The sequence below is a fragment of the Salvelinus sp. IW2-2015 genome, linkage group LG5, assembly GCF_002910315.2.
Source record: "Salvelinus sp. IW2-2015 linkage group LG5, ASM291031v2, whole genome shotgun sequence".
NCBI classification, from domain to species: domain Eukaryota; kingdom Metazoa; phylum Chordata; class Actinopteri; order Salmoniformes; family Salmonidae; genus Salvelinus; species Salvelinus sp. IW2-2015.
The window spans coordinates 29,991,612-30,015,572 of record NC_036844.1 but is presented as its reverse complement, the minus strand read 5'-3'; the positions used below and the strand labels follow the sequence as shown (position 1 = coordinate 30,015,572).

The window sequence follows — 23,961 nt, the reverse complement described above, 5'->3', positions numbered from 1 at the left end:
AATTGTTATTGCTACATATACACTTCAGTATTTCCCACATTCATTCACACATTTGAAGAATTGACATGGTAACAAACACATCTTCTAAATGCAGTCATTTAGTTTGCATGTGTTTGGCCTATTCGAACAAGAGGGACAAAAGCCCTCTTTTGGTCTAGCACTATAAATGTGCCTTCACCCTGGTCCGTACAYTATAGTACAGCTATTTCAGTCTAGTTTAGTATGTTATTAAACCTACTAATCGTAGTAGTACGTTACAGTATGTTATTAAACCTACTAATTGTAGTAGTACGTTACAGTATGGTTATGCAAGCTGATCCTCATATTGCTTTCTGAAACAGTCACCAGCAGGGAAGAAGTCCCACGCTCGCTCCTGGTACATCTTCCACACATACGACTCCTGCAACAGAGGACAGTAGGATAGAGGGTGAAAATTGAAATTAATGGCGAGGAATTTGGTGTCACAAACAGAAAGACTGACTGACAGACAGACAGACTCACCTGGCCAGTGTGCTCCGTGTCATCTTTGTTGATGAGGTACATTAAGAAGAACCTGCAGAGGACAGACAGGCAGGTCATTGTGATGGCTGATGGACATGGACACACACTGTTGACTGCCTGACAGGGAGAACACTCACATGTAGTTGGCCAAGTTGTGTTCCTCCAGGGTGTGGGTCTCGAAGCCGTGCGGCGTCGTATCAAAGTAGTCGCTTCCAATTCCACAGATGAAGCACTTGGTCTACAAGAATCAAATAAACAGAAACAGTAGACAAGATGCTGGTATGTGCATAACTATCTGACTCACTCACCTAAAACTGAGGAAAGCAATAAAATAAATGATTTCTACCTCCATGTCTTCCTTAACCTGCTCCTGTTGGTCTCTGAGCTCTCCGAAGGCGTCAATGATCAGACCTGTAGGTAGCACACAAGCTCACAGCCTCACTGGAGAATGGAATTATGACTAGATATCTCCTTCGATCCATTCAGTATGCCCAGACAGAAATTGGCCTTGCTTGAGGTATACTGTACAGTAGTTGGGTAGTGTTTTGGACTGCATAAGCGGGACGGGTGCCTTACCCTGGATGATGGCCAACAGGATGACAATGACAAAGAAGAAGAAGGTGATGTCAAAGACGACCCGGTAGAGCTCGTACACGTCTCCTGCCGGGTCCTCGATCTCGTCCCCTATGCCACCGCCAGCACGCACGCCCACGTACATATGGAAGAGGTAGCACTGATGAAAAGTGGAGGGAAGAGAGCACATCGAATATAGGGCAGGAGTAAGTAGACTCTACTATACAACATATTGTATACCACACAGAGCAGACCAGAGACAGAAACCCTGACTCACAGTCATCATGTCGTCACATTTCATATCCGGCTCATCCTCATCTTCACTCTTGTTGTAAAACTTGCGGAAAAAGATAAAAGCCACTACAGTGTAGAGATACACCACCACTGCCAACAAGCCCAATGTCATCATGAGCTAGGAGGGAAACAGGGAATGAGTAGAATCAGCCACACATTCACTACACATGGAGGCTGGAAGAGTCTTCCTGGTCAGCTCTTACTTGTTTCCCATTGTGGGTGACAGAGGACAGGATAGTACGCAGATCCTTCACACCGATGGCTATGTCCAGCAAGTGACAGGCATAGAAGAAGTTGTTGTAATGTCCAAGCAAGGACATGATCGTGTACCAACACAGATAGAGAAAAGTCTGGGGGGAATAAGATTGAAATAATATACAGTTTAGTGTCTGCAACTTACAGTATGAAGACATACAGTGCATTTGAAAAGTATTCAGACCCCTTGACTTTTTCCACATTTTGTTGCGTTACAGCCTTATTCTACATTTACATAAGTATTCAGACCCTTTACTCAGTACTTTGTTGAAGCACCTTTGGGAGCATTTACAGCCTAGAGTCTTCTTGGGTATGACGCTACACGCTTGGCACACCTGTATTTGGGGAGTTTCCCCCAGTCTTCTCTGCAGATCCTCTCAAGTTCTGTCAGGTTGGATGGGGACAGCTATTTTCAGGTCTCTCCAGAGATGATCGTTCAAGTTCAAGTCTGTGCTCTGGCTGGGCCACTCAAGGACATTCAGAAGCCACTGCTGCATTTTCTTGCCTGTGTGCTTAGGGTTGTTGTCCTGTTTGAAGGTGAACCTTCACCTCAGTCTGAGGTCTTGAGTGCTCTGGAGCAGGTTTTCATCAAGGATCTATCTGTACTTTACTCCATTCATCTTTCCCTCGACCCTGACTAGTCTCCCAGTCCCTGCCGCTGAAAAACATCCCCACAGCATGATGCTGCCACCACCATGCTTCACTGTAGGGATGGTGCCAGGTTTCCTCCAGACGTGACGCTTTGGCAATTCAGGCCAAAGAGTTCAATCTTGGTTTCATCAGACCAGAGAATCTTGTTTCTCATGGTCTAATAGTCCTTTAGGTGCCTTTTTGCAAACTCCTAGAGGGCTGTCATGTGCCTTTTACTGAGGAGTGGCTTCCATCTGGCCACTCTACCATAAAGGCCTGATTGGTGGAGTSCTGCAGAGATGGTTGTCCTTCTGGACGGTTCTTCCATCACCACAGAGGAACTCTGGAGCTCTGTCAATGACCATTGGGTTCTTGGTCACCTCCCTGACCAAGGCCCTTCTCCCCCGATTGCTCAGTTTGGCCAGGCGGCCAGCTCTAGGAAAAGTCTTGGTGGTTCCATTTTAGAATGATGGAGGCCACTGTGTTCTTCTTGTGGACCTTCAATGCTGCAGAATGTTTTTGTACCCTTCCCCAGATCTGTGCTTCGACACAATCCAGTCTCGGAGCTCAACAAACAATTCCTTCGACATGGCTTGGTTTTTGCTCTGACATGCACTGTCAACTGTYGGAAATTATTTAGACAGGTGTGTGCCTTTCCAAATCATGTCCAATCAATTGAATTTACCACAGATGGACTCCAATCAAGTTGTAGAAACATTTCAAGAATGATCAATGGTAACAGGATGCACCTGAGCTCAATTTCGATTCTCATAGCAAATAGTCTGATTATTTTTAATACATTTGCATAAAAGTATACATTCGCTTTTTCACTATAGGGTAGATTGTTGAGGGGGAAAAACGATGTTGTCACGACTTCCGCCGAAGTCGGTTCTTCTCCTTGTTCGGGCGGRGCTCGGCTGTCGGCGTGGCCGGTCTTCTAGCCATCATCGATCCACTTTACATTTTCCATTTGTTTTTGTCTTCTCACACACCTGGTCTTTATTTCCCTCATTACATGTTGTGTTTTTAACCCTCTGTTCCCCCCATGTCTTTGTGCGGAATTGTTTATTGTAAGTGCATGTGCACGCTTTCTCTGATGCGCGACGGGTTTTGTACCCATTTGTTTATTGTTCTGGTTACCGGTGGTTTTATGAATAAAACTGCTCCGTTGATTACCCAGTTTTGCTCTCCTGCGCCTGACTTCCCTGCCGCCAGTTACGCACTCCCTTACAGATGTAATCAATTTTAGAATAAGGCTGTAACGTAACAAAATGTGGACAAAGTCAATGGGTCTGAATAATTTCCAAATGCACTGTATGTATATAGCTCAAAAATAGAAAACACTATTTATCTATAATCCCTCTTACCCCGTCTGTGAACACAACTCCAAATTTCCAGATCTGGTACTTGAAGTCAATAGACGTAAACCTGAAAAAGATTACTTCAATGACTTTCATATATTTGTGCAGTAGGTTTAAAAGTACAGTTATTTTAAGTGCCTTAATAACCCAATGAAAAGCTCCCCTATAAGATTGGAGAAGTATAACAGCATTGCTTAATACCAGGCCAACGTAGAATTGTCGGGTTCCTCCGGCTTCTTATCAGTTTGTTGACTGACATCCAACGAGGCTAAATCCATGCCTAGGAGCTCTGCAATCCTCTCTCTGCCGTAAATGTCTCCATACTTATCCAGGACCTGGCCACACAGACACATCATAGAACATTCCATCCAAAGACCAACTCAACCAACTTCATCCACACATGAAGTGTAAAGATAAAAAAAAAACATCTTACCTTTCGCTTAACAAACTTGTCCCAGTAGTTGCTTGGGAAAGAGCTGTGAATAAACAATTGTAAATGGTACTGAGTTCCAAAGACAGGCATCATTTAAGCAAGAATTCCTCTGTAAAGTTTTCTGAAAGGAGATGAAATAATACTAGTGGGTATAGGTGGACTTCTAGGAGCTTGTCTGTCCATGCTTACAGTGTGTTGAGGACCAGTCTGTCCCATTGGCCTTTGATGTCATCATCCTCAGGCTGCTCTGTAATGTAAAGACCATCAAACTCCAGTTTCCTGGCCAGCTCCTTTTCTCTTTTAAAGATCACAAGAGGGATCTGAGAGGAACACACATTCTCTCTTGTCATTGAGCCGTTCATGTAAAGGTCATCATACAAATCACTCATGTGTTAATGGTTATGGGGCACAGATACACTTGAAGTCTACTGTAGTAGTAGTAGTAGCAGCAGTAGTAGTAGCAGAAGTAGCAGCAGTAGCAGCAGTAGTAGTAGTAGTAGTAGTAGTAGTAGTAGTAGTGGTAGAAGCAGTAGTTATAGTAGCAGTAGTAGTAACAGTACTAGCAGCAGTAGTAGTATAGTAGTAGTAGTAATAATAGTAGAAGCAGCAGCATTAGTAGTAGTAGTAGTAGCAGCAGCAGCAGCAGCAGCAGCAGTAGTAGCAGTAGTAGTAGTAGCAGCAGCAGCAGCAGTAATAGTAGTAGTAGTAACAGCAGCAGCAGCACTAGTAATTGTAGCAGTAGTAGTAGTAGCAGCAGCAGCAGTAGTAGTAGTAAGCAATGTAAAGCAGTAGTAGTATAGCAGCATAATAGCAGTAGTGTAGTAGCAGTAGCAGCAGTAGTAGCAGCAGCAGCAGTAGTAGTATGTAGTAGTAGTAGTAGCAGCAGGGATGTAGTAGCTAGCAGTAGTAGCATCAGTAGTAGTAGTAGTAGTAGCAGCAGCAGCAGCATCGAGTAGTAGTTAGCAGCAGCAGTAAGTAGTAGTAGTAGCAGTAGTAGCAGCAGCAGTAGTAGTAAGCAGTAGTAGTAGCAGCAGTAGCAGCAGTAGTAGTAGTTACAGCAGTAGTAGCAGTAGTAGCAGTAGTAGCAGCAGCAGTAGCAGTAGTATTAGTAGCAGCAGTAGTAGTAACAGTAATAGTAGTAGCAATAGTGCAGTAGTATTAGCAGTAATATTAGCAGTAGTATTTGTAGCAGCAGTAGTAGTAGTAGCAGTAGTAGAGCAGCAGCAGTAACAGTAGTAGTAGTAGTGGTGTAGTATAGTAGCAGCAATAGTTGCAGTAGTATTAGCAGTAGTAGTAGTAGCAGCAATAGTTGCAGTAGTAGTACTCGTATTAGCAGCAGTAGTAGCAATAGTTATATTAGCAGTAGTAGCAGTAGTAGCAGAAGTACCAGTAGCAGTATTAGTAGTAGTAGCAGTAGTAGTATAGCAGCAGCAGCAGTAGTAGTTGCAGCAGCAGTAGTAGTTGTAGTGACAGCAGTAGTAGTAGTTAGCAGCGAGTTAGGCGCAGCAGCAGCAGCAGCAGTAGTAGTAGTAGCAGTAGCAGCAGTAGTAGCATCAGCAGCACTGAGTAATAGTAGTAGTAGTAGTAGTAGCAGCAGTAATAGCAGCAGTAGCAGCAGTAGTGTTGTAGCGCGCAGTATTAGTACAGCATATTGAGTAGCAGCAGCAGCAGTAGTACAGTAAGCAGTAGTAGCAGCAGAGTAGCAGCAGCAGTAGTATAGCAGCAGAAGTAGTAGTAGTAATAACAGTAGTAGTAGTAGTAGCAATAGTGCCAATGATGCAGCTAGTATTAGTAGCAGCAGTAGTAGTAGTAGTAGTAGTAGTAGTAGTAGTAGTAGTAGTAACAGTAGTAGTAGTAGCAATAGTTGCAGTAGTATTAGCAGTAGTAGTAGCAGTAGCAGTAACATTAGTAGTAGTAGCAATAGTTGCAGTAGTATTAGCAGTAGTAGTAGTAGCAGCAATAGTTGCAGTAGTAGTACTAGTATTAACAGCAGTAGTAGCAATAGTTGTATTAGCAGTAGTAGAAGTAGTAGTAGTAGCAGCAGTAGCAGTATTAGTAGCAGTAGTAGTAGCATCAGTATTAGTAGCAGCATCTACTACTGTAGAAGCCTCACCTTTAGACAGTTGTAACCGATGATGCAGAGGAAGGCGATGACGGTGTGCAGGGTAGCCAGGAAGGTGAGGGTGGGCTGCATGTAGCCAGTGCTCTCCTCCAAGAAGAAGTAGACTGGGCCCCCCTCCTCTTCCTCATCTCCTCCTTCCTCCCCACCAGATCCCTCCATCTCCTCCGCTGAGCCCTCAAACAGCCCAATTCCCTCAAACAGCACTCCCAACCCTGAGCCCTCAAACATGCCAGAGCCCTCCACCTCATCACCTTCTCCGGGGGGGCTGTCCGACACCTGCACAATGGACACAGGCAGACACAGAAAAACAAATACATTACTAACATTTAACACTAGATGTTATAAGCATTCGAATTGAAGGCAGTCAATTCATGAAGTGATTTSAATAAAACATTAAAACATTGAAAAACTTTTGAATGAAGTCATTGAAAATAGATGCTATTTGTTTCAATTATAGAATTGGAGTGATGGTAAGATAWTTAAAGGTGACAGAAGATCATATAGAAGCATTTCTTGACCTTGTAGAAGAGTAGAATAAAGTTCAGGGCAAATGCAATGAACAGTGCCAGAAAACGCAGATTGTAAAAGTTCCGAGAGAGGTAGTTCTGGGAAAGAGACAAAATAAGTTGTATTAATCACAGGTGGACAGTGGAATTGACAGTCTGCAAATTGCGACATCAACACGTTGCAAAAACTACTGCAGGACAGCAATTATTTATCTGTCATGTCGAACCAAAAATTTGTTTCTTTGGATGTCGAGCTCAGTCCAGAGTTGGAACCCTTGCTCCCTGTGTTGCTTCTTATCTTTCTTAGACTTGGGTTTCTTTTCTATCGCTTCCTCCTGCTTCTCCTCTTTGGTCTCAGCTTCTTTCTCGGCCTTCTCTCCATTTTCAGTGCTGAGAATGAAGTAATAGGGTGTTTTTTGGCACATTCCAACAAACACCACAACATTAAAGCATGTACAGTATGGTTTATAAATGGGGATGAAAGAGTTAATCTTCTGTACATGTAGGAAGATGGCCTGAGGTACTCACTCTGCCTTCTCAGGCTCTGGAGGGGGCTCCTTTATGGCAGGAGCAGGAGCCGGTTCAGCAGCTAGGCCATCAGCTGCTTGGCCATCAGCTGCTTGGCCATCAGCTGCTGCAGCAGCACCCTCCTCTGGTTGCTGCCAACCACAAGAAAAAGGTCATTATTATAAGTGAATCTACACATACGTTACTGGAAAGCTCACCATGCACTTCTTAGTCTCTGCATTAGAAAGAAAATGTGCCTCACCTGTTTCCTCTTGGTCAAAGGAGTACCCTCGGGAGTAGGAGGCTCAACAGTGGCCTCAATTCCCATGTCACCAAGTCCACCAGGAGCATCGATGCGTGGTGTCCCCCCACCTTCCTTGTCTTTATTGTCCTCCTCCTCTCCACCGCCTGTGTCTATTTGGTCAGTCACCCCTCCTGCCTCCTGCTCCTTCCCAACCCCAGGCTCCCCTGGCAGGTCCCCATGCACCTCATCCTGGGTGGGGTCAGGCATACTGGCCAGGATCTCTGTCACCGTGATGTTCTTTGCTCCCTCCACCAGGCCTCCGCCAAATAGAGTTTGCCAGATGAGCAGGAAGAAGCCCTTACATACACTGTAGATGAAGTGCAGGATGCCGATGAGGATAGTCCAGAAGAAGGTAGCCAGACCCACCACTATCTGCTTGATGGTCATCTTCCTTACCCTGCGGTACTGCCGTCGCAGGTTACGGAATGTGAAGATACTCAGGAAGTTCAATAAGCTGTTGATGAAGTCTGCAAAGGCAGAGATGGTCTCTGGCTCTCCTTCCTCTCCATTGCCRTCTTCATCTCCKCCTCCWCCTCCTCCTGCKTCAGRTCCTCCTTCAGCRGGKTCATCATCATCCTCCTCCTRCTRCTCCTCCTCCTGCTCCGAGATCTGGGAGGCYATGTTCATCTCAAAGATYGTGTCCTCGCAGAAGTTGACAAACATCTCCATCTTCTCCGACTCGSCCCCCTCAMTYACCACATCAAAGATGAACTGTCGTTTGGACTCTCTGACCTGAGGCATCTCCCACTGTGTGCGGTTGACCTCGCTGATCTCAAAGTAAATACGCTCMATCTTCCTGCTGGCACCCATGATCTCTATACGGCCCAGGAAGGGGCGGAAGTAGTTGAGTACACTCTCTGCCTGCTCTAGGAAGTTCTTCAGCCTGAGGTCATGAGGGACATGTTCAGATAGGTTGGTCAGCAACACTGCAATGTTAAAGCCAATGTCTTTAGCTGGCTCCTGGAAGCGGTCGGCAAACTCCTCAAAGTTTATCATGTCGTTCTCATCAGCCTCTGAGCAGGACAACAGGAATTGGATCTCGGAGGGAGAATACTGTTTCTGGCTGTCCATGGCCTTCTGAAAGTCTTTCTTAGAGATTAACCCTCGGGGGTCAGTCACGTAATCACGGAAGGCGTCTGACGCCACAATGTCCTTCAGTTTGAGGAACATGTCAAAGAACTTGAGGATCATCTCCACYTTGCTGGAGGACTCCACCAGCATGTCCACCATCTGACGGGCAATGGTGCCGTTCACCACATTACCTGAAACACGACATTGCAAGGAGGCAAATCATGAAGGAGGTGGGAGAAATTAAAGAGAAAAACAGCAGAAAGACAGAAAGTCTGTCATAAATTTTTTATTTTACCCTCTAGTAGAGAGAGCAGCATAACCACCATGTCTTTCTGGAGGTCCAGTAGCTCCTTCAGCAGGCCAATCTGGCTGGAGTCCTACGACACAGCACAAACATATACACAAGGCTTCACAACAATGGCATTTACTGTTACTACAGTGCATTTCAGGCCTGCAGACTTCTAATGATATTGAAGATAATTTTTCTGCCAATGAAATCTCAAATTGTTGGAGAATCTAGAAGTATTCATGCAGTATGACAATAGTGAGAGGGATGGTCCGAACACATATGGTAATGATTTTCCCAATCTGTATGAATCCGCTGAAAAATACAGTACCAGTCAAAAGTTTGGACACACCTACTCATTCAAGGGTTTTTCTTTATTTTACTATTTTCTACATTGTAGAATAATAGTGAAGACATCAAAACTATGAAATAACATATATGGAATCATGTAGTAACCAAAAAAGTGTTAAACAAATTAAAATATATTTTATATTTGAGATTCTTCAAAGTAGCCTTGATGACAGCTTTGCACACTCTTGGCATTCTCTCAACCAGCTTCACAAGATAGTCACCTYGAATGCGTTTCAATTAACAGGTGTGCCTTGTTAAAAGTTAATTTGTGGAATTTCTTTCCTTCTTAATGCGTTTGAGCCAATCAGTTGTGTTGTGACAAGGTAGGGGTGGTATACAGAAGATAGCCCTATTTGGTAAAAGACCAAGTCCATKTTATGGCAAGAACAGCTCAAATAAGCAAAGAGAAATGACAGTCCATCATTACTTTAAGACATGAAGGTCAGTCAATCGGGAAAAAAATTACGTTTCTTCAAGTGCAGTCGCAAAAACCATCAAGCGTTATGATTAAACTAGCTCTCATGAGGACCACCACAGGAAAGGAAGACCCCGAATTACCCCTGCTGCAGAGGATAAGTTCATTAGAGTTACCAGCCTCAGAAATTGCAGCCCAAATAAATGCTTCACAGAGTTCAAGTAACAGACACATCTCAACTTCAACTGTTCAGAAGAGACTGCAAGAATCAGGCCTTCGTGGTCGAATTGCTGCAAAGAAACCACTTTTAAAAGGACACCAATAAGAAGAAGAGACTTGCTTGGGCCAAGAAATACGAGCAATGGACATTAGACCGATGGAAATCTGTCCTTTGGTCTGATGAGTCCAAATTTMAGATTTTTGGTTCCAACTGCCGTTTWTTTTGTGAGACGCAGAGTAGGCGAACAGATGATCTCTGCGTGTGTGGTTCCCACCGTGAAGCACGGAGGAGGAGGTGTGATGGTGTGGGGGTGCTTTGCTGGTGACACTGTCTGTTATTTATTTAGAATTCAAGGCACACTTCACCAGCATGGCTACCACAGCATTCTGCAGCGATACGCCATCCCATCTGGTTTGTGCTTAGTGGGACTATCATTTGTTTTTCAACAGGACAATGACCCAACACACCTCCAGGATGTGTAAGGGCTATTTGACCAAGAAGGAGCGTGATGGAGTGCTGCATCAGATGACCTGGCCTCCACAATCACCCAACCTCAACCCAATTGAGATGGTTTGGGATGAGTTGGACCGCAGAGTGAAGGAAAAGCAGCCAACAAATGCTCAGCATATGTGGGAACTCCTTCAAGACTTTTGGAAAAGCATTCCAGGTGAAGCTGGTTGAGAGAACGCCAAGCGTGTGCAAAGCTGTCATCAAGGCAAAGGGTGGCTACTTTGAAGAATCAAAAATATAAAATATAAAACACTTTTTTGCTTACTACTTGATTCCATATGTGTTATTTCATAGTTTTGATGTCTTCATTATTATTCTGCAATGTAGAAAATAGTACAAATAAAGAAAAACCCTTGAATGAGTAGTTGTGTCCAAACTTTTGACTAGTACTGTCTGTCCTAACTTCCATCTATGTGATCTACCACTCCTTTTTACATTTTTTATTTATTTCACCTTTATTTAACCAGGTAGGCTAGTTAAGAACAAGTTCTCATTTACAACTGCAACCTAGCCAAGATAAAGCAAAGCAGTGCGACAAACAACAACACAGAGTTACACATGGAATAAACAAGCGTACAGTCAATAACACAATAGAAAAAAAGAAAGTCTATATACAGTGTGTGCAAATGGCGTGAGGAGGTAAGGCAACAAATAGGCCATAGTAGCAAGTAATTACAATTTAGCAAATGAACACTGGAGTGATAGATGTGCAAGTAGAAATACTGGTGTGCAAAAGAGCAGAAAAGTAAATAAAAACAATATGGGGATGAGGTAGGTAGATTGGATGGGCTATTTACAGATGGGCTATGTACAGCTGCAGCGATCGGTTAGCTGCTCGGATAGCTGATGTTTAAAGTTAGCGAGGGAAATATAAGTCTACAGCTTCAGTGATTTTTGCAATTCGTTCCAGTCATTGGAAAGGCGGCCAAAGGAGGTGTTGGCTTTGGGGATGACCAGTGAGATATACCTGCTGGAGCACGTGCTACGGGTAGGTGTTGTTATCGTGACCAGTGAGCTGAGATAAGGCGGAGCTTTACRTAGCAAAGACTTATAAATGACCTGGAGCCAGTGGGTCTGGCGACGAATATTTAGCAAGGGCCAGCCGATTAGAGCATACAGGTCGCAGTGGTGGGAGGTATATGGGGCTTTGGTGACAAAACGGATGGCACTGTGATAGACTGCATCCAGTTTGCTGAGTAGAGTGTTGGAGGCTATTTTGTAAATGACATCCCCCAAAGTCGAGGATCGGTAGGATAGTCAGTTTTACTAGGGTATCTATGGCGGAGTGAGTGAAGGAGGCTTTGTTGCGGAATAGAAAGCCGATTCTAGATTTAATTTTGGATTGGAGATGTTTAATATGAGTCTGGAAGGAGAGTGTACAGTCTAGCTGTCACACCCTGACCATAGAGAGCCTAGAGAGCCATTGTTTCTCTATGGTATAGTAGGTCAGGGCGTGACTGGGGTGTTCTAGTCTATTATTTCTATGTGGTGTTCTAGTTTATTATTTCTATGTGGCATTCTAGTTTTCATATTTCTATGTTGGTGTGCTTGATATGGTTCCCAATTAGAGGCAGCTGGTAATCGTTGTCTCTAATTGGGGATCATATTTAGGTAGCCTTTTTTCCACCTGTGTTTTGTGGGATATTGAATTTTGTATTTTGAGTAAGTGTATGTAGCACCTCTGTAGTCACCGTTCGTTTTTAGTTTATTGTTTTTGCTAAGTTTCACTATTAATAAATTATGTGGAACTCAACATTCGCTGCGCCTTGGTGCGTTTCTACAAACGAACGTGACACTAGCCAGACACCTAGGTATTTGTAGTTGTCCACATATTCTGAGAGCCATGCTGTAGCTTCTTCAACAAAGTCACCTCAGTGGTTAAAAACTGTAGGTCATCTGGGGTCAGCCCTGTATACAGGTATCTGCCAAAATAAAGAAACACCAACAAAGTGTCTTAATAGGGTGTTGGGCCACCACCAGAACAGCTTCAATGGACCTTGGCATAGATTCTACTAGTGTCTGGAACTCTATTGGAGGGATGTGACACCAGTCTTCCACAAGAAATGTCATAATTTAATGTTTTGTTGACGGTGGTAGAAAACGCTGTCTCAGGCACTGCCCCAGAACCTCCCCTAAGTGTTCAATTGGGTTAAGATCTGGTGACTGAGACAGCCATAGCATATACTGTACATCATTTTCATGCTCATCAAACCATTCAGTGACCACTTGTGGCCTGTGGATGGGGGTCATTGTCATCCTATGGGGGCATAGCCATGGTAGGCCAAATAATATCCCAAATAATGGCCTGCCCATCTTTTTTTATACATGACCCTAAGCATGATGGGATGTTAATTGTTTAATTAACTCAGGAACCACACTTGTGTGGAAGCACCTTTTTTCAATATACTTTGTATCCCTAAAGTGTTTCCATTATTTTGGCAGTTACCTGTTTGTACTCAGTCTAAGAAATAGATTATGAACTGGTACAAAACTGCCATTAKAGTAAATGCTTATGTTAAAACTGCCATTACAGTAAATCCTTATGTTAAAACTGCCATTACAGTAAATGCTTATGTCAAAACTGCCATTACAGTAAATGCCCATGTTAAAACTGCCATTACAGTAAAGGCTTATGTTAAAACTGCCATTACAGTAAATGCATTTAGGTTAAAACTGTCATTACAGTAAATACTCATGTCAAAACTGCCATTACAGTAAATACCAATGTCAAAACTGCCATTACAGTAAAGCTTATGTTTAAACTGCATTACAGTAAATACCAATGTCAAAACTGCCATTACAGTAAAGGCTTATGTCAAACTGCATTACAGTAAATACCAATGTCAAAACTGCCATTACAGTAAAGGCTTATGTTAAAACTGCCATTACAGTAAATGCTTATGTCAAGACTGCCATTACAGTAAATGCCCATGTCAAAACTGCCATTACAGTACATGCCCATGTCAAAACTTCCATTACAGTAAATGCTGATGTTAAAACACCATTACAGTAAATGCCCATGTCAAAACTGCCATTACAGTAAATTCTCATGTTAAAACTGCCATTACAGTAAATGCTCATGTCAAAACTGCCATTACAGTAAATGCCCATGTCAAAACTTCCATTACAGTAAATGCCCATGTCAAAACTTCCATTACAGTAATGCTTATGTTAAAACTGCCATTACAGTAAATGCTTATGTCAAAACTACCATTACAGTAAATGCTTATGTCAAAACTGCCATTACAGTAAATGTCCATGTCAAAACTGCCATTACAGTAAATGCTTATGTCAAAACTGCCATTACAGTAAATTATTATGTCAAAACTGCCATTACAGTAAATGCTTATGTCAAAACTGCCATTACAGTAAATGCTTATGTCAAACCTGCCATTACAGTAAATGCTTATGTTAAAACTGCCATTACAGTAAATAGTTATGTTAAAACTGCCATTACAGTAAATGCTTGTCTCCACGGTAAGACAGAATGAGATGAAGGTTAGAGGGATATCACCTTACCCTTAAGATGATCCTTTGCTTGCATTTTATTGAGGTACACATTTAAAATATTTCATCATAAATGATTAACCGATCAGGGAAAATTACATTTTACTACATCAACTTACATTTTACATGTATACAACTTACAATTCATGAGAGCCTGTAAATTCACTTGGTTTTCGGCCAACAACATATAGTTTAAGTTCTTAAAAGTGAAAAAGAATATACATTTTACACAGAAAGACTAGAGAGCAACATGCATGTACAACTTTATGCTGGGGGCAATGTTAGAATTAGTCAGAAAGCATCGCATCATACACACACTGTCAAAACATTACGGTGTCCAGGTCACTCTAACCCCTAGACAGTGTATGCTCCATCGGGGGATGTTAAAGGGCTGTCCCTTTTTTCAGCGAGCTTTACATTCACCTGCTTTTAAGCATTTCACTTTCCTATCCCTAATGTAGGTTAGTAATGTCATTGTATAAAGAACTTGAAGTTAACCAAATAAAGCAATGTTTTCATTGTTGCAGTAGGTTGTTTTCACTGTTCCGGAGGTTGACATACAATATTATTGAATTACAAAATAAGTATTTTTCTACTTCTTATTCTAGCTTTAAAGGCAGGTGAGTATAAAACAAACTGAGAAAAAAGCAGGTATGAATCAGGAACAAACTGGTAAACACCCAATCACGTCAATGATAGATAAATAAAATGAATACATACTTTACCCTGCATAGACCATGTGAAAGACAGTTTACATAATCAATATCTCATAAGATTTGTAAACGATAAAAACATAAAGAGAGTGCTATATTTCAAAGTACTTGGTTTTTACAGTTGGCTATAGTTTCATCAAGGTGTTACGTACTAACATTACAACGCTAATATATTTCACTATCAGTACATATAACTTATCAATCTACAAACGATTTACTTGTAACTAACATACTTACAGTACGGTACAAATATGGCATTACTTTCTTCAGTTAAAAAAGGAGTTCAACTGTTCAATAGTGTTCCAGTCATATATGTGGTGTGTCTGCAAGCCAGTGCATTAGTGTGAATGTCAGGTAGAAAATGAGAGTGTGCATGAGGAGATATCTGTGAGGCTGATTGCTTTGTGCCTGGGAGTAAGAGAGGACACTTTCATGTAGCAGAGGTTTTTAGCATCACAATAAGATCTAGTTCACCATTCCAGATTCACTTTCTATAAACTACTTTCACGGTAAATATATATTTTTGAAATTACAGACTTATCAGTCAAACAATGCATCAAAAGTGTTCAAGTTGTTGGCTTGAAAGGCGTTTGTTAAATGCATAGTTGGCAGTCAAGTGTAAGTTCATAGCGAATTTTCACCCCAGCAATGGTAACACAGACCACTTTGATATGTGAAACCACAATCCTTTAATAAAAAGTGCACAAAATAGCCTATCTATACCATGAAATGTAGATGCAAGTGTATTTTGTGCACAGTGTAGTTACATACAGATGATTTTTGTGGGCATTTACATGCCAGATACACATATATATATATATATATACAAACTATGTAATTTCCTCATGCACATCCAACTTTAGTGTAAGGTACACAATGTGTGGTTTCTAGGGGGATAATAGCCATGTTTTGTGTGGTGAGATGTGTAGAAGTGGTATGTTGACATTTTGAGGCAGGTAGCTTGTACCTGTGCCAGCTTCATCATCAAGTGGGCAAAGACGTGGAGGAAGCCTACTACTGCATCCCACAGCCTGCTGTGGGTCAGGGACTGCTGGTTGCCTGTACACGGACCCTGAGGGGAGACCACCGGGTACGTACGGTCACACACATACCCAGTAACATCCAGTCATCTACATACTGTACAGATGAATGGGTTTATACTCACCTGGATGTACTCAGTCAGACTGTTAAAGATCTGTTTAGCCACTGTCATGGCCTTGGAGAAGTTCTTCTTGCCTGGCTCATCAATGATATCTTTCCCAGAGTAATACCAGTAGAAATCACTGATTGACTCCTTTAGAGAGAGAGAAAGAGCGAGAGATAGAGAAAGTGAGAGGGTGAAAGAGAGAGGGTGAGAGAAGAGAGAGAGAAGGGAGAGAGGGAGAGAGAGGGTTAGAGAGAGAGAGAGAGAGAGAGAGAGAGAGAGAGAGAGAGAGAGAAGAGAGAGAGAGAGAGAGAGAGAAGAGAGAGAGAGAGAGAGAGAGAAGAGAGAAGAGAGAGAGAGAGAGAGAGAGAGAGAGAGGGTGAAGAGGAGGGTGAGAGAGCGAGAGAGAGAGAGAGAGAGAGAGAGAGAGAGAGAGAGAGAGAGAGAGAGAGAGAGAGAGAGAGAGAGAGAGAGAGAGAGAGGGAGAGAGAGAGAGAGAGAGAGAGAGAGAGAGAGAGAGAGAGAGAGAGAGAGAGAGAGAGAGAGAGAGGGTGAAAAGTGAGGGTGAGAAGAGCGGGAAGAGAGAGAGGGTTAGAGAGAAAGCCACTGTGCTTCTGCATTTCTTGCTCTTTGTAGTTTTAGGTTGGGTTTCTGCACTTTGTGACAACTGCTGATGTAAAAAGGGCTTTATAAAATTCATTAGAAATGTGAATTTGCATGGTAAAAGGGATAACAGGACACCTTTTTAACAGGTATGTGTTAATAGTTCCAGTACCTGCAGTCGGAGGAGGTAATCCACAGTGCAGATGATGACGTTGATAGTGGTGGTGCTGCCTGTCTGTGTCCGCAAGTAGTTCTGGAAATCTGGAGTAAAAACAGAGAGTCCACTCAGATAGACTGCCAACATTTGATTAGCATTACAGCAAGTCATGATTCAATGTCATTCTCCTAAGTGTTGCTGTYCCCCCACAGACGAATCCATCATTCCCTAAATAGAACACCATTGGATAATATTTTTCTCACCGTTATTGTGGCCCTCACAGAGCAGCTGCAACATGCGGAACAGATCACATGTAAACTCATCATCCGACATGACTTTCTCACCTGGAGAGGTCAGACAAAAGGGCAGAGGATCAGACTAGTTTTAGGGGTACTGGATGTATTTGACGGAAGGGGGGGTTCAGTCAGGCCGCCTCTATCTATCTGTATGTAATGTAGGTGGGAGACTAACTAGACAATTTGAGCCATTCGTCCGAGTGTTAGGCAGTGCATGCCATGGTCAGCAGCACACATGCTTGCAGCAATAAGGTGAGTGTGATTATCATTTCACATCTCTCCATCACGTCTGCATAATCATATTAGTAAGAGCTGCAATAACCTCCTCCTTACAGACTGTCCATCTTCCTTAAGTCCATACTGAGTTGTTCACTGTAACTACAATATAGAAAACTTCAAACACTTGCTGAATCATGGACAATAGGTTGGCATGTACTGTAAAAGCACATTCACAGCAACGATAAGAACTTCTGCACTTTTAGACACATAATCAAACACCATTATGTTACATACATAAACATATAAAGAAACAGTTCTCCATCAACACTGAAAACACAGTATACTAAATACACAGTATACATACAGATAAAAGTACATGGTCACATCAACATGTATAGATACAATGGACAACACTGTATACCGCACAGACATTCAACGTAATGGAGAAGTTYACCCTGTCAGTTCCTATGTCAGTGCATGCAGAAACACAGTCATGCAGCACAGACCTACTGCACTCCTCTACCTTCACTGAATGTGGGTTACGAGGGCCAGAGTTTGGATTTCTGTCCAAGCAAGGTAGAGTTGAGGAGGGATGATGTCATTGTGGGGGGGATTACAGTGTAAGTCATGTGAGGGTTCAGAGGTGGGTGGGGCAGACAGAGTGCTGATCTAGGATCAGTTTGCCTTTCATATCATAAAAGAATATGATTACAGCGCATTCGGAAAGTATTCAGACCCCTTCCCTTTTTCCACATTTTGTTATGTTACAGCCTTATTCCAAAATGGATACCATAAAAAATCCTCATCAATCTACATACAATACCCCATAATGACAAAGCGAAAACAGATTTCTTTGAATTTTTTGCTAATTTATATAAATCAAAAACAGAAATACCTTATTTACATACGTTTTCAGACCCTTTGCTATGAGACTRGAAATTGAGCTCAGGTGCATCCTGTTCCCCTTGATCATCCTTGTTTCTACAACTTGATTGGAGTCCACCTGTGGTAAATTCAATTGATTGGACATTATTTGGAAAGGCACACACCTGTCTATATAAAGGTCCCACAGTTMACAGTGCATGTCAGAGCAAWAACCAASCCATGAGGTCYAAGGAATTGTCCTTAGAGCTCAAAGACAGGATTGTGTCGAGGCACAGATCTGGGGAAGGGTACAAAAAATGTCTGCAGCATTGAAGGTCCCCAAGAACACAGTGGCCTCCATCATTCTTAAATGGAAGAAGTTTGGAACCACCAAGACTCTTCCTAGAGCTGGCTGCCTGGCCAAACTGAGCAATCGGGGGAGAAGGGCCTTGGTCAGGGAGGTGACCAAMAACTCGATGGTCACTCTGACAGAGCTCCAGAGTTCCTCTGTGGAGATGGGAGAAKCTTCCAGAAGGACAACCATCTCCGCAGCACTCCACCAATCAGGCCTTTCTGGTAGAGTGGCTAGACGGAAGCCACTCCTCATTAAAAGGCATGACAGCCCGCTTGGACTCTCAGACCATTAGAAACAAGATTCTGTGTACGACTGGGTCGTTCAGGGTCTGAACACCATTCTTTTTTTTGTTATACATTTGCAAACATTTCTAAAAACCWGTTTTTGCTTTGTCATTATGAGGTATTGTGTGTAGATTGATCAGGGGAAAAAACTATTGAATCAATTTTAGAATAAGGCTGAACATAACAAAATGTGGAAAAAGTCAAGGGGTCTGAATACTTTCCAAATGCACTGTATATGGACAGATCCTAGATCAGCAATCCTACTCTGAGACGCTTTGTGGATACAGGCCCAGAGTTACAAACACTGAGGATTAATATGAGAGATACATAGATCCAGATATTGAGCTAATTCCGTGCTCAGGAATTCTGATTGCAATAGTGGTGAGCTTCTGAGTTTCAGTAGATCTGTGGTTAGCCACTCAATGGGAAAAAACGCTTTTCAGTCATTGTCTGTTGTTAGGGCACATTACTCTTTGAGAGTTTAATAAGTTTACTATGAATACAGAAATGTACAGTATATACCCGAGAAACAATGGAATTGGCATTACTTGACATGACTGAAAGGTTATTTCATAAACTCCTTGAGTGTGAAATTGAATAAAGGTGGGCCCCACAACACAAGATAATTAAGAGCTAAAGAAAATGAAGAGACAGGAAGAGGGAACAGGGAGGGCAAGAGAAAGAGAAAAAGTAGATAAACAGAGGGACAGAGGTATCATTTACCCCGTTCTGACTTCATGTCTGAGGACCAGCAAAGGAGGGAATGGGAAGAGAGGATAGGGGAGGGAGGGATGCGATGATGCCAAGGTAGGGAAAGAGAGCGCCAGTGAGTTGATGGACAACAGTAGAACACTTAGGAGTTTTAAACTAAGAATTAGTTTAAAATAATTCTACACTTACAAAATATTTTACAAATTWACATTGAATGTAAACACAAAATATTAGCAAGTKAAAATACAGTACTAAAAAGACACCATGTATATTCAAATTACCAACTGATAAGGCGTTAGCGCTGACAAAATTACAGTCATATCAACACATGAATCACCCAATCATTATTGGACAGCAGAGTTGATGGATGTTACTAATACTGAGAAAAAAAAAAGAGGAATGAAGTGGAGGAACTCCCACTCAGTGACCATAGGCCCTGATACTGCACATGTGTGTGTGATTATCTTGGCAGGACATGGATGCAAAGATGGTGTAAGGTGGTACAAAGTTGGTGTACCAGTGTCCAGTACAGTCAGAGCTTTAAAGACTTACTTGTTCCCTCCTCCGACACCATGCCCAGACCCTCTGCCTTGTTCTGTCTCTCAAAGGCATTCAGGTCCAGYACACTGCCATGAAAAACAACATACAGTCAGCTTTTATCAAACTTCATAAGCTGTTGGCTCCATTTTCCATTTATATACACTACTGTWCAAAAGTTTGGGGTCACTTAGAAATGTCCTTGTTTTTGAAAGAAAAGCAAATTTTTTGTCCATTAAAATAACATCAAATTGATCAGAAATACAGTGTAGACATRGTTAATGTTGTAAATGACTATTGTAGCTGGAAACGGCAGATRTTTTATGGAATATCTACATAGGCGTACAGAAGCCCATTATKAGCAACCATCACTCCTGTGTTCAAATGGCACYTTGTGTTAGCTAATCCAAGTTTATAATTTTAAAAGGCTAATTGATCAATAGAAAACCCTTTCGCAATTATGTTAGCACAGCTGAAAACTGTTGTGCTAATTAAAGAAGTAATAAAACTGGCCTTCTTTTGACTAGTTGAGTATCTGGAGCATTAGCATTTGTGGGTTCAATTACAGGCTCAAAATGGSCAGAAACAAAGAACTTTCTTCTGAAACTCTTCAGTCTATTCTTGTTCTGAGAAATGAAGGCTATTCCATGAAACAAAATTTCCAAGAAACTGAAGATCTCGTACAACACTGTGTACTACTCCCTTCACAGAACAGCGCAATCTGGCCCTAACCAGAATAGAAAGAGGAGTGGGAGMCCCCAGTGRACAAATGAGCAAGAGGACAAGTACAATTAGAGTGTKTAGTTTGAGAAACAGACGCCTCACAAGTCCTCAACTGGCAMCTTCATTAAATAGTACCTGCAAAACACCAGATTTTAGATAAGCAGGGCAGGATGGATATAGGTCTATAACAGTTTTGGGCTAGAGTGTCTCCCCCTTTGAAGAGGGGGATGACCGCGGGGGATGACCGCGTATCTCAGATGATACGAAAGAGAGGTTGAACAGGCTAGTAATAGGGGTTGCAACAATTTCGGCAGATCATTTTAGAAAGAGAGGGTCCAGATTGTCTTGCCCAGCTGATTTGTAGGGGTCCAGATTTTGGAGCTCTTTCAGAACATGTCTGGATTTGGGTGAAGGAGAAGCGGGGGGGGCTTGGGCAAGTTGCTACAGGTGGTGCAGAGCTGTTGGCCAGGGTAGGGGGTAGCCAGGTGGCAAGCATGGCCAGTCGTAGAAAAATGCTTATTGAAATTACCGATTATCATAGATTTATCGGTGGTGACAGTGTTTCCTAGCCTCAGTGCAGTGGGCAGGGAGGAGGTGCTCTTATTCTCCATGGGCTTTACAGTGTCCCAGAACTTTTTGGAATGAGTAGGTGTATCCAAACTTTTGACTGGTACTGTCCTTTATGAATAATTCAGGGGTGAAGACAAACCTGCATGTCTGCATTAGAGCCTGGACACTCAAAAAGAAGCCAACATCCTTCTTGTCCTTCAAGTACTCAAGCATTTTCTGCAAACAGACAGTGAGACCAGTCAATTACTACTATATCCTCAGGTCAGATGGACAGCCCACTGAGAGGACACTTACCTGTTGAACCTCAACGTTACCACTGTTTAGGATGGAGATGCCCAGTTTAAGGGTGGAGGACACCATGCAGCCAGTCTCACCTAGATGCAGAGAAAAGTACTCTTTACCATTCTAGATGACGGGTATGAATAATGTCTTTGATATGTGTCGACCACGACAGGTACCCTTCAAATACATGCACTGTGATGGAGAGACATCGACTTGTAGTACTGCAGGGTTCTCCATTAGGCGGTCCGCAGGCCAAATTATTTTATTTATTTAAAAAATAAGCCTCAATGTGATTTTAATTTAGGAAATCTGTTTCTAAGTATTCCTACGCATAAATAGAGAGCCATTTTTGATCGTATCCCAATGTAATCAAGGTTTGAAATGATTATGTTTTTGTTAAATACTATATCTGTTTGGGATTCTTGTGGTCAATTTGAAGTGTACAAATGATTTATAACTAAATTATGTTCCGGCCCCCTGACCATCCTCTCAAGGAGAAATCGTCCCACAGTTGAATGTAATTGGGGATCCTTGGTGTAACTGCATGGGTTGGGGAAGTACCTTTGCAAGCACTGATCATCTGCAGCACCATCTCAGCCGCCCCACGGTTATGGAGACGGGACTGCTGGTACAGAAGTCTCTGTTTCTCCATCTCTTTTTCCTGTGATGGACACAGATGCTGTGACTGTGTCCTGATGGTCACACAAAGAAGGAGAACAAGTGACAGTCACACAGCTAGTACCTAGCTGTATAGACCTTCTCTCTAAGCTCCACTGATTTGCTGCCCTAAACTTTGTTTTAATAGTGTAGGCCTATAGTTTTAAATGCTTCATATACAATGCCAGTCAAAGTTCGGACACACCTACTCATTGAAAAGTTTTTCTTTATTTTTACTATTTTCTACATTGTAGAAAAATAAGGAAAACATCAAACTATGAGATAACACATAAGGAATCGTGTAGTAAGCAAAAAAGTGTTAAACAAATCAAAATATATTTTAGATTTTAGATTCTTCACAGTAGCCGCATTTTCTCAACCYGCTTCATGAGGTAGTCACCTGGAATGCTTTTCCAACAGTCTTGAATGAATTCCCACATATGCTGAGCACTTGTTGGATGCTTTTCCTTCACTTTTCCTTAATTGAAATGCATTCCAGGTGACTACCTTATGAAGCTGGTTGAGAGAATGCCAAGAGTGTGCAAAGGTGTCATCAAGGCAAATATATATTAAAATTTGATCTAACCTTTATTTAACGAGGCAAGTCAGTTAAGAACAAATTCTTATTTACCATGGCGGCCTACACCGCTCAAACCCGGATGACGCTGGGCCAATTGTGCGCCGTCCTATGAGACTCCCAATCATGGCCGGTTGTGATACAGCCTGGAATCGAACCAGGGTGTCTGTAGTGACGACTCAAGGACTGAGATGCAGTGCCTTAAACCGCTAATTTGTTTTTAACTAAAGGCCTACTGTAGTTAAATAAAAAATAAATACATTTGTTTAACACTTTTTTGGTTACTACATGATTCCATATGTGTTATTTCATAGTTTGGATGTCTTCACTATTATTCTACAATGTAGAAAATAGTAAAAATAAAGAAAAACCCTGGAATGAGTAGGTCTGTCTAAACTTTTGACCTGTACCATATATCTAAAATTGAAATAGTTTCTCATTCTCAGTTTCTACTCTCCATCTCCATTTCTTAGCTGTCCTTTTCCTCTCATTGTATAGGGATAAACTCATTCAAACCTGCATGCTTTATCTGCTTTTTGACTCGTTTTCCACACATTTCATTACTTTCATTCCACCTATCTGTTTCTCTCTCTCACCCATTCTCTCTCCCCAGTTAATTAGTCATGGAGTCGTTACACTACTACTACTGGAGCAAARGTTAGACTACAGCAAACAGCCCTGATGGCCTTGCATGCTGCAGTGCTAGCCGTTGCAAAYAACCATACAGGATCTATTGAATAACCACAGTGTCCCCCTTGGTGTCTTATATCACATATTGAACTTTACACAGCCCTCAGAGTGGAGCAGTTCTGCTCAAATAAATGTTATGACATTTTTATTTTAAAAAGCACTTACACATTTGTAGTGTAAGCTTGCAACATTTTGACAAGTGCAATGTAATGCAATTAAGTATATAGAAGGTATAAAAACTAACAAGATTTGATATTTTAACCAACATTTTCTTTTCAACTAAGACTTAATTAAAACAAAAGTAATACAAATACATATTTAATCAGTTCCCACAAGCATCCCACTCTCCTAACCCACCCAAAGATCCACCCACCCACCCGCGTATGCCTGATTATGGTCTACCCAGTAAGCATGGTGCAGATGTACTTGACATTACTTATGGAGAGTTTCCAATCCAATGGAAACAAGAGGTGTGTTTGGATAAGCCCTCTATCAGGTGTAGTATACAGTATGTCTATCAGTGAATGTGTTGTTGCTGGAACTCTTCTTACACATATTCTTACTGTATGTGTCAGTCTAGGTGTCTGGGAGAGTAGACKYMCTTTCACTGTAGTCTATTGGTCAATACGCTAAGTYAGTATGGAAGGGAACAGCATTGATTAGTAAAACTCAGTTATTAGAGATGAACGTGTTACGCCAGAGTAAGTGGGAGAGCAGTAAGAGAACATGGAAC

At 42.0% G+C, this 23,961-nt stretch overlaps 1 protein-coding gene across 1 annotated transcript in view; it reads right to left on the bottom strand.

The window, feature by feature from the left end:
* Positions 1-142: 142 nt before the first annotated feature.
* The window catches only part of LOC111964257 (ryanodine receptor 1-like), an 85,073-nt gene continuing 61,254 nt past the window's right edge, over positions 143-23,961 (bottom strand). Inside the window, 26 exon segments of the mRNA XM_070443671.1 lie at positions 143-400; positions 502-553; positions 639-739; positions 848-912; positions 1,078-1,234; positions 1,352-1,486; positions 1,572-1,718; positions 3,621-3,681; positions 3,816-3,949; positions 4,048-4,090; positions 4,237-4,367; positions 6,161-6,445; positions 6,688-6,774; positions 6,903-7,065; positions 7,204-7,334; positions 7,445-8,748; positions 8,853-8,934; positions 15,527-15,631; positions 15,725-15,853; positions 16,479-16,567; positions 16,727-16,807; positions 19,205-19,222; positions 19,745-19,818; positions 21,162-21,238; positions 21,317-21,396; positions 21,866-21,965. Of these exon segments, the coding sequence (XP_070299772.1) occupies positions 305-400; positions 502-553; positions 639-739; positions 848-912; positions 1,078-1,234; positions 1,352-1,486; positions 1,572-1,718; positions 3,621-3,681; positions 3,816-3,949; positions 4,048-4,090; positions 4,237-4,367; positions 6,161-6,445; positions 6,688-6,774; positions 6,903-7,065; positions 7,204-7,334; positions 7,445-8,748; positions 8,853-8,934; positions 15,527-15,631; positions 15,725-15,853; positions 16,479-16,567; positions 16,727-16,807; positions 19,205-19,222; positions 19,745-19,818; positions 21,162-21,238; positions 21,317-21,396; positions 21,866-21,965 (3,927 nt within the window). The 3' untranslated portion in view covers positions 143-304.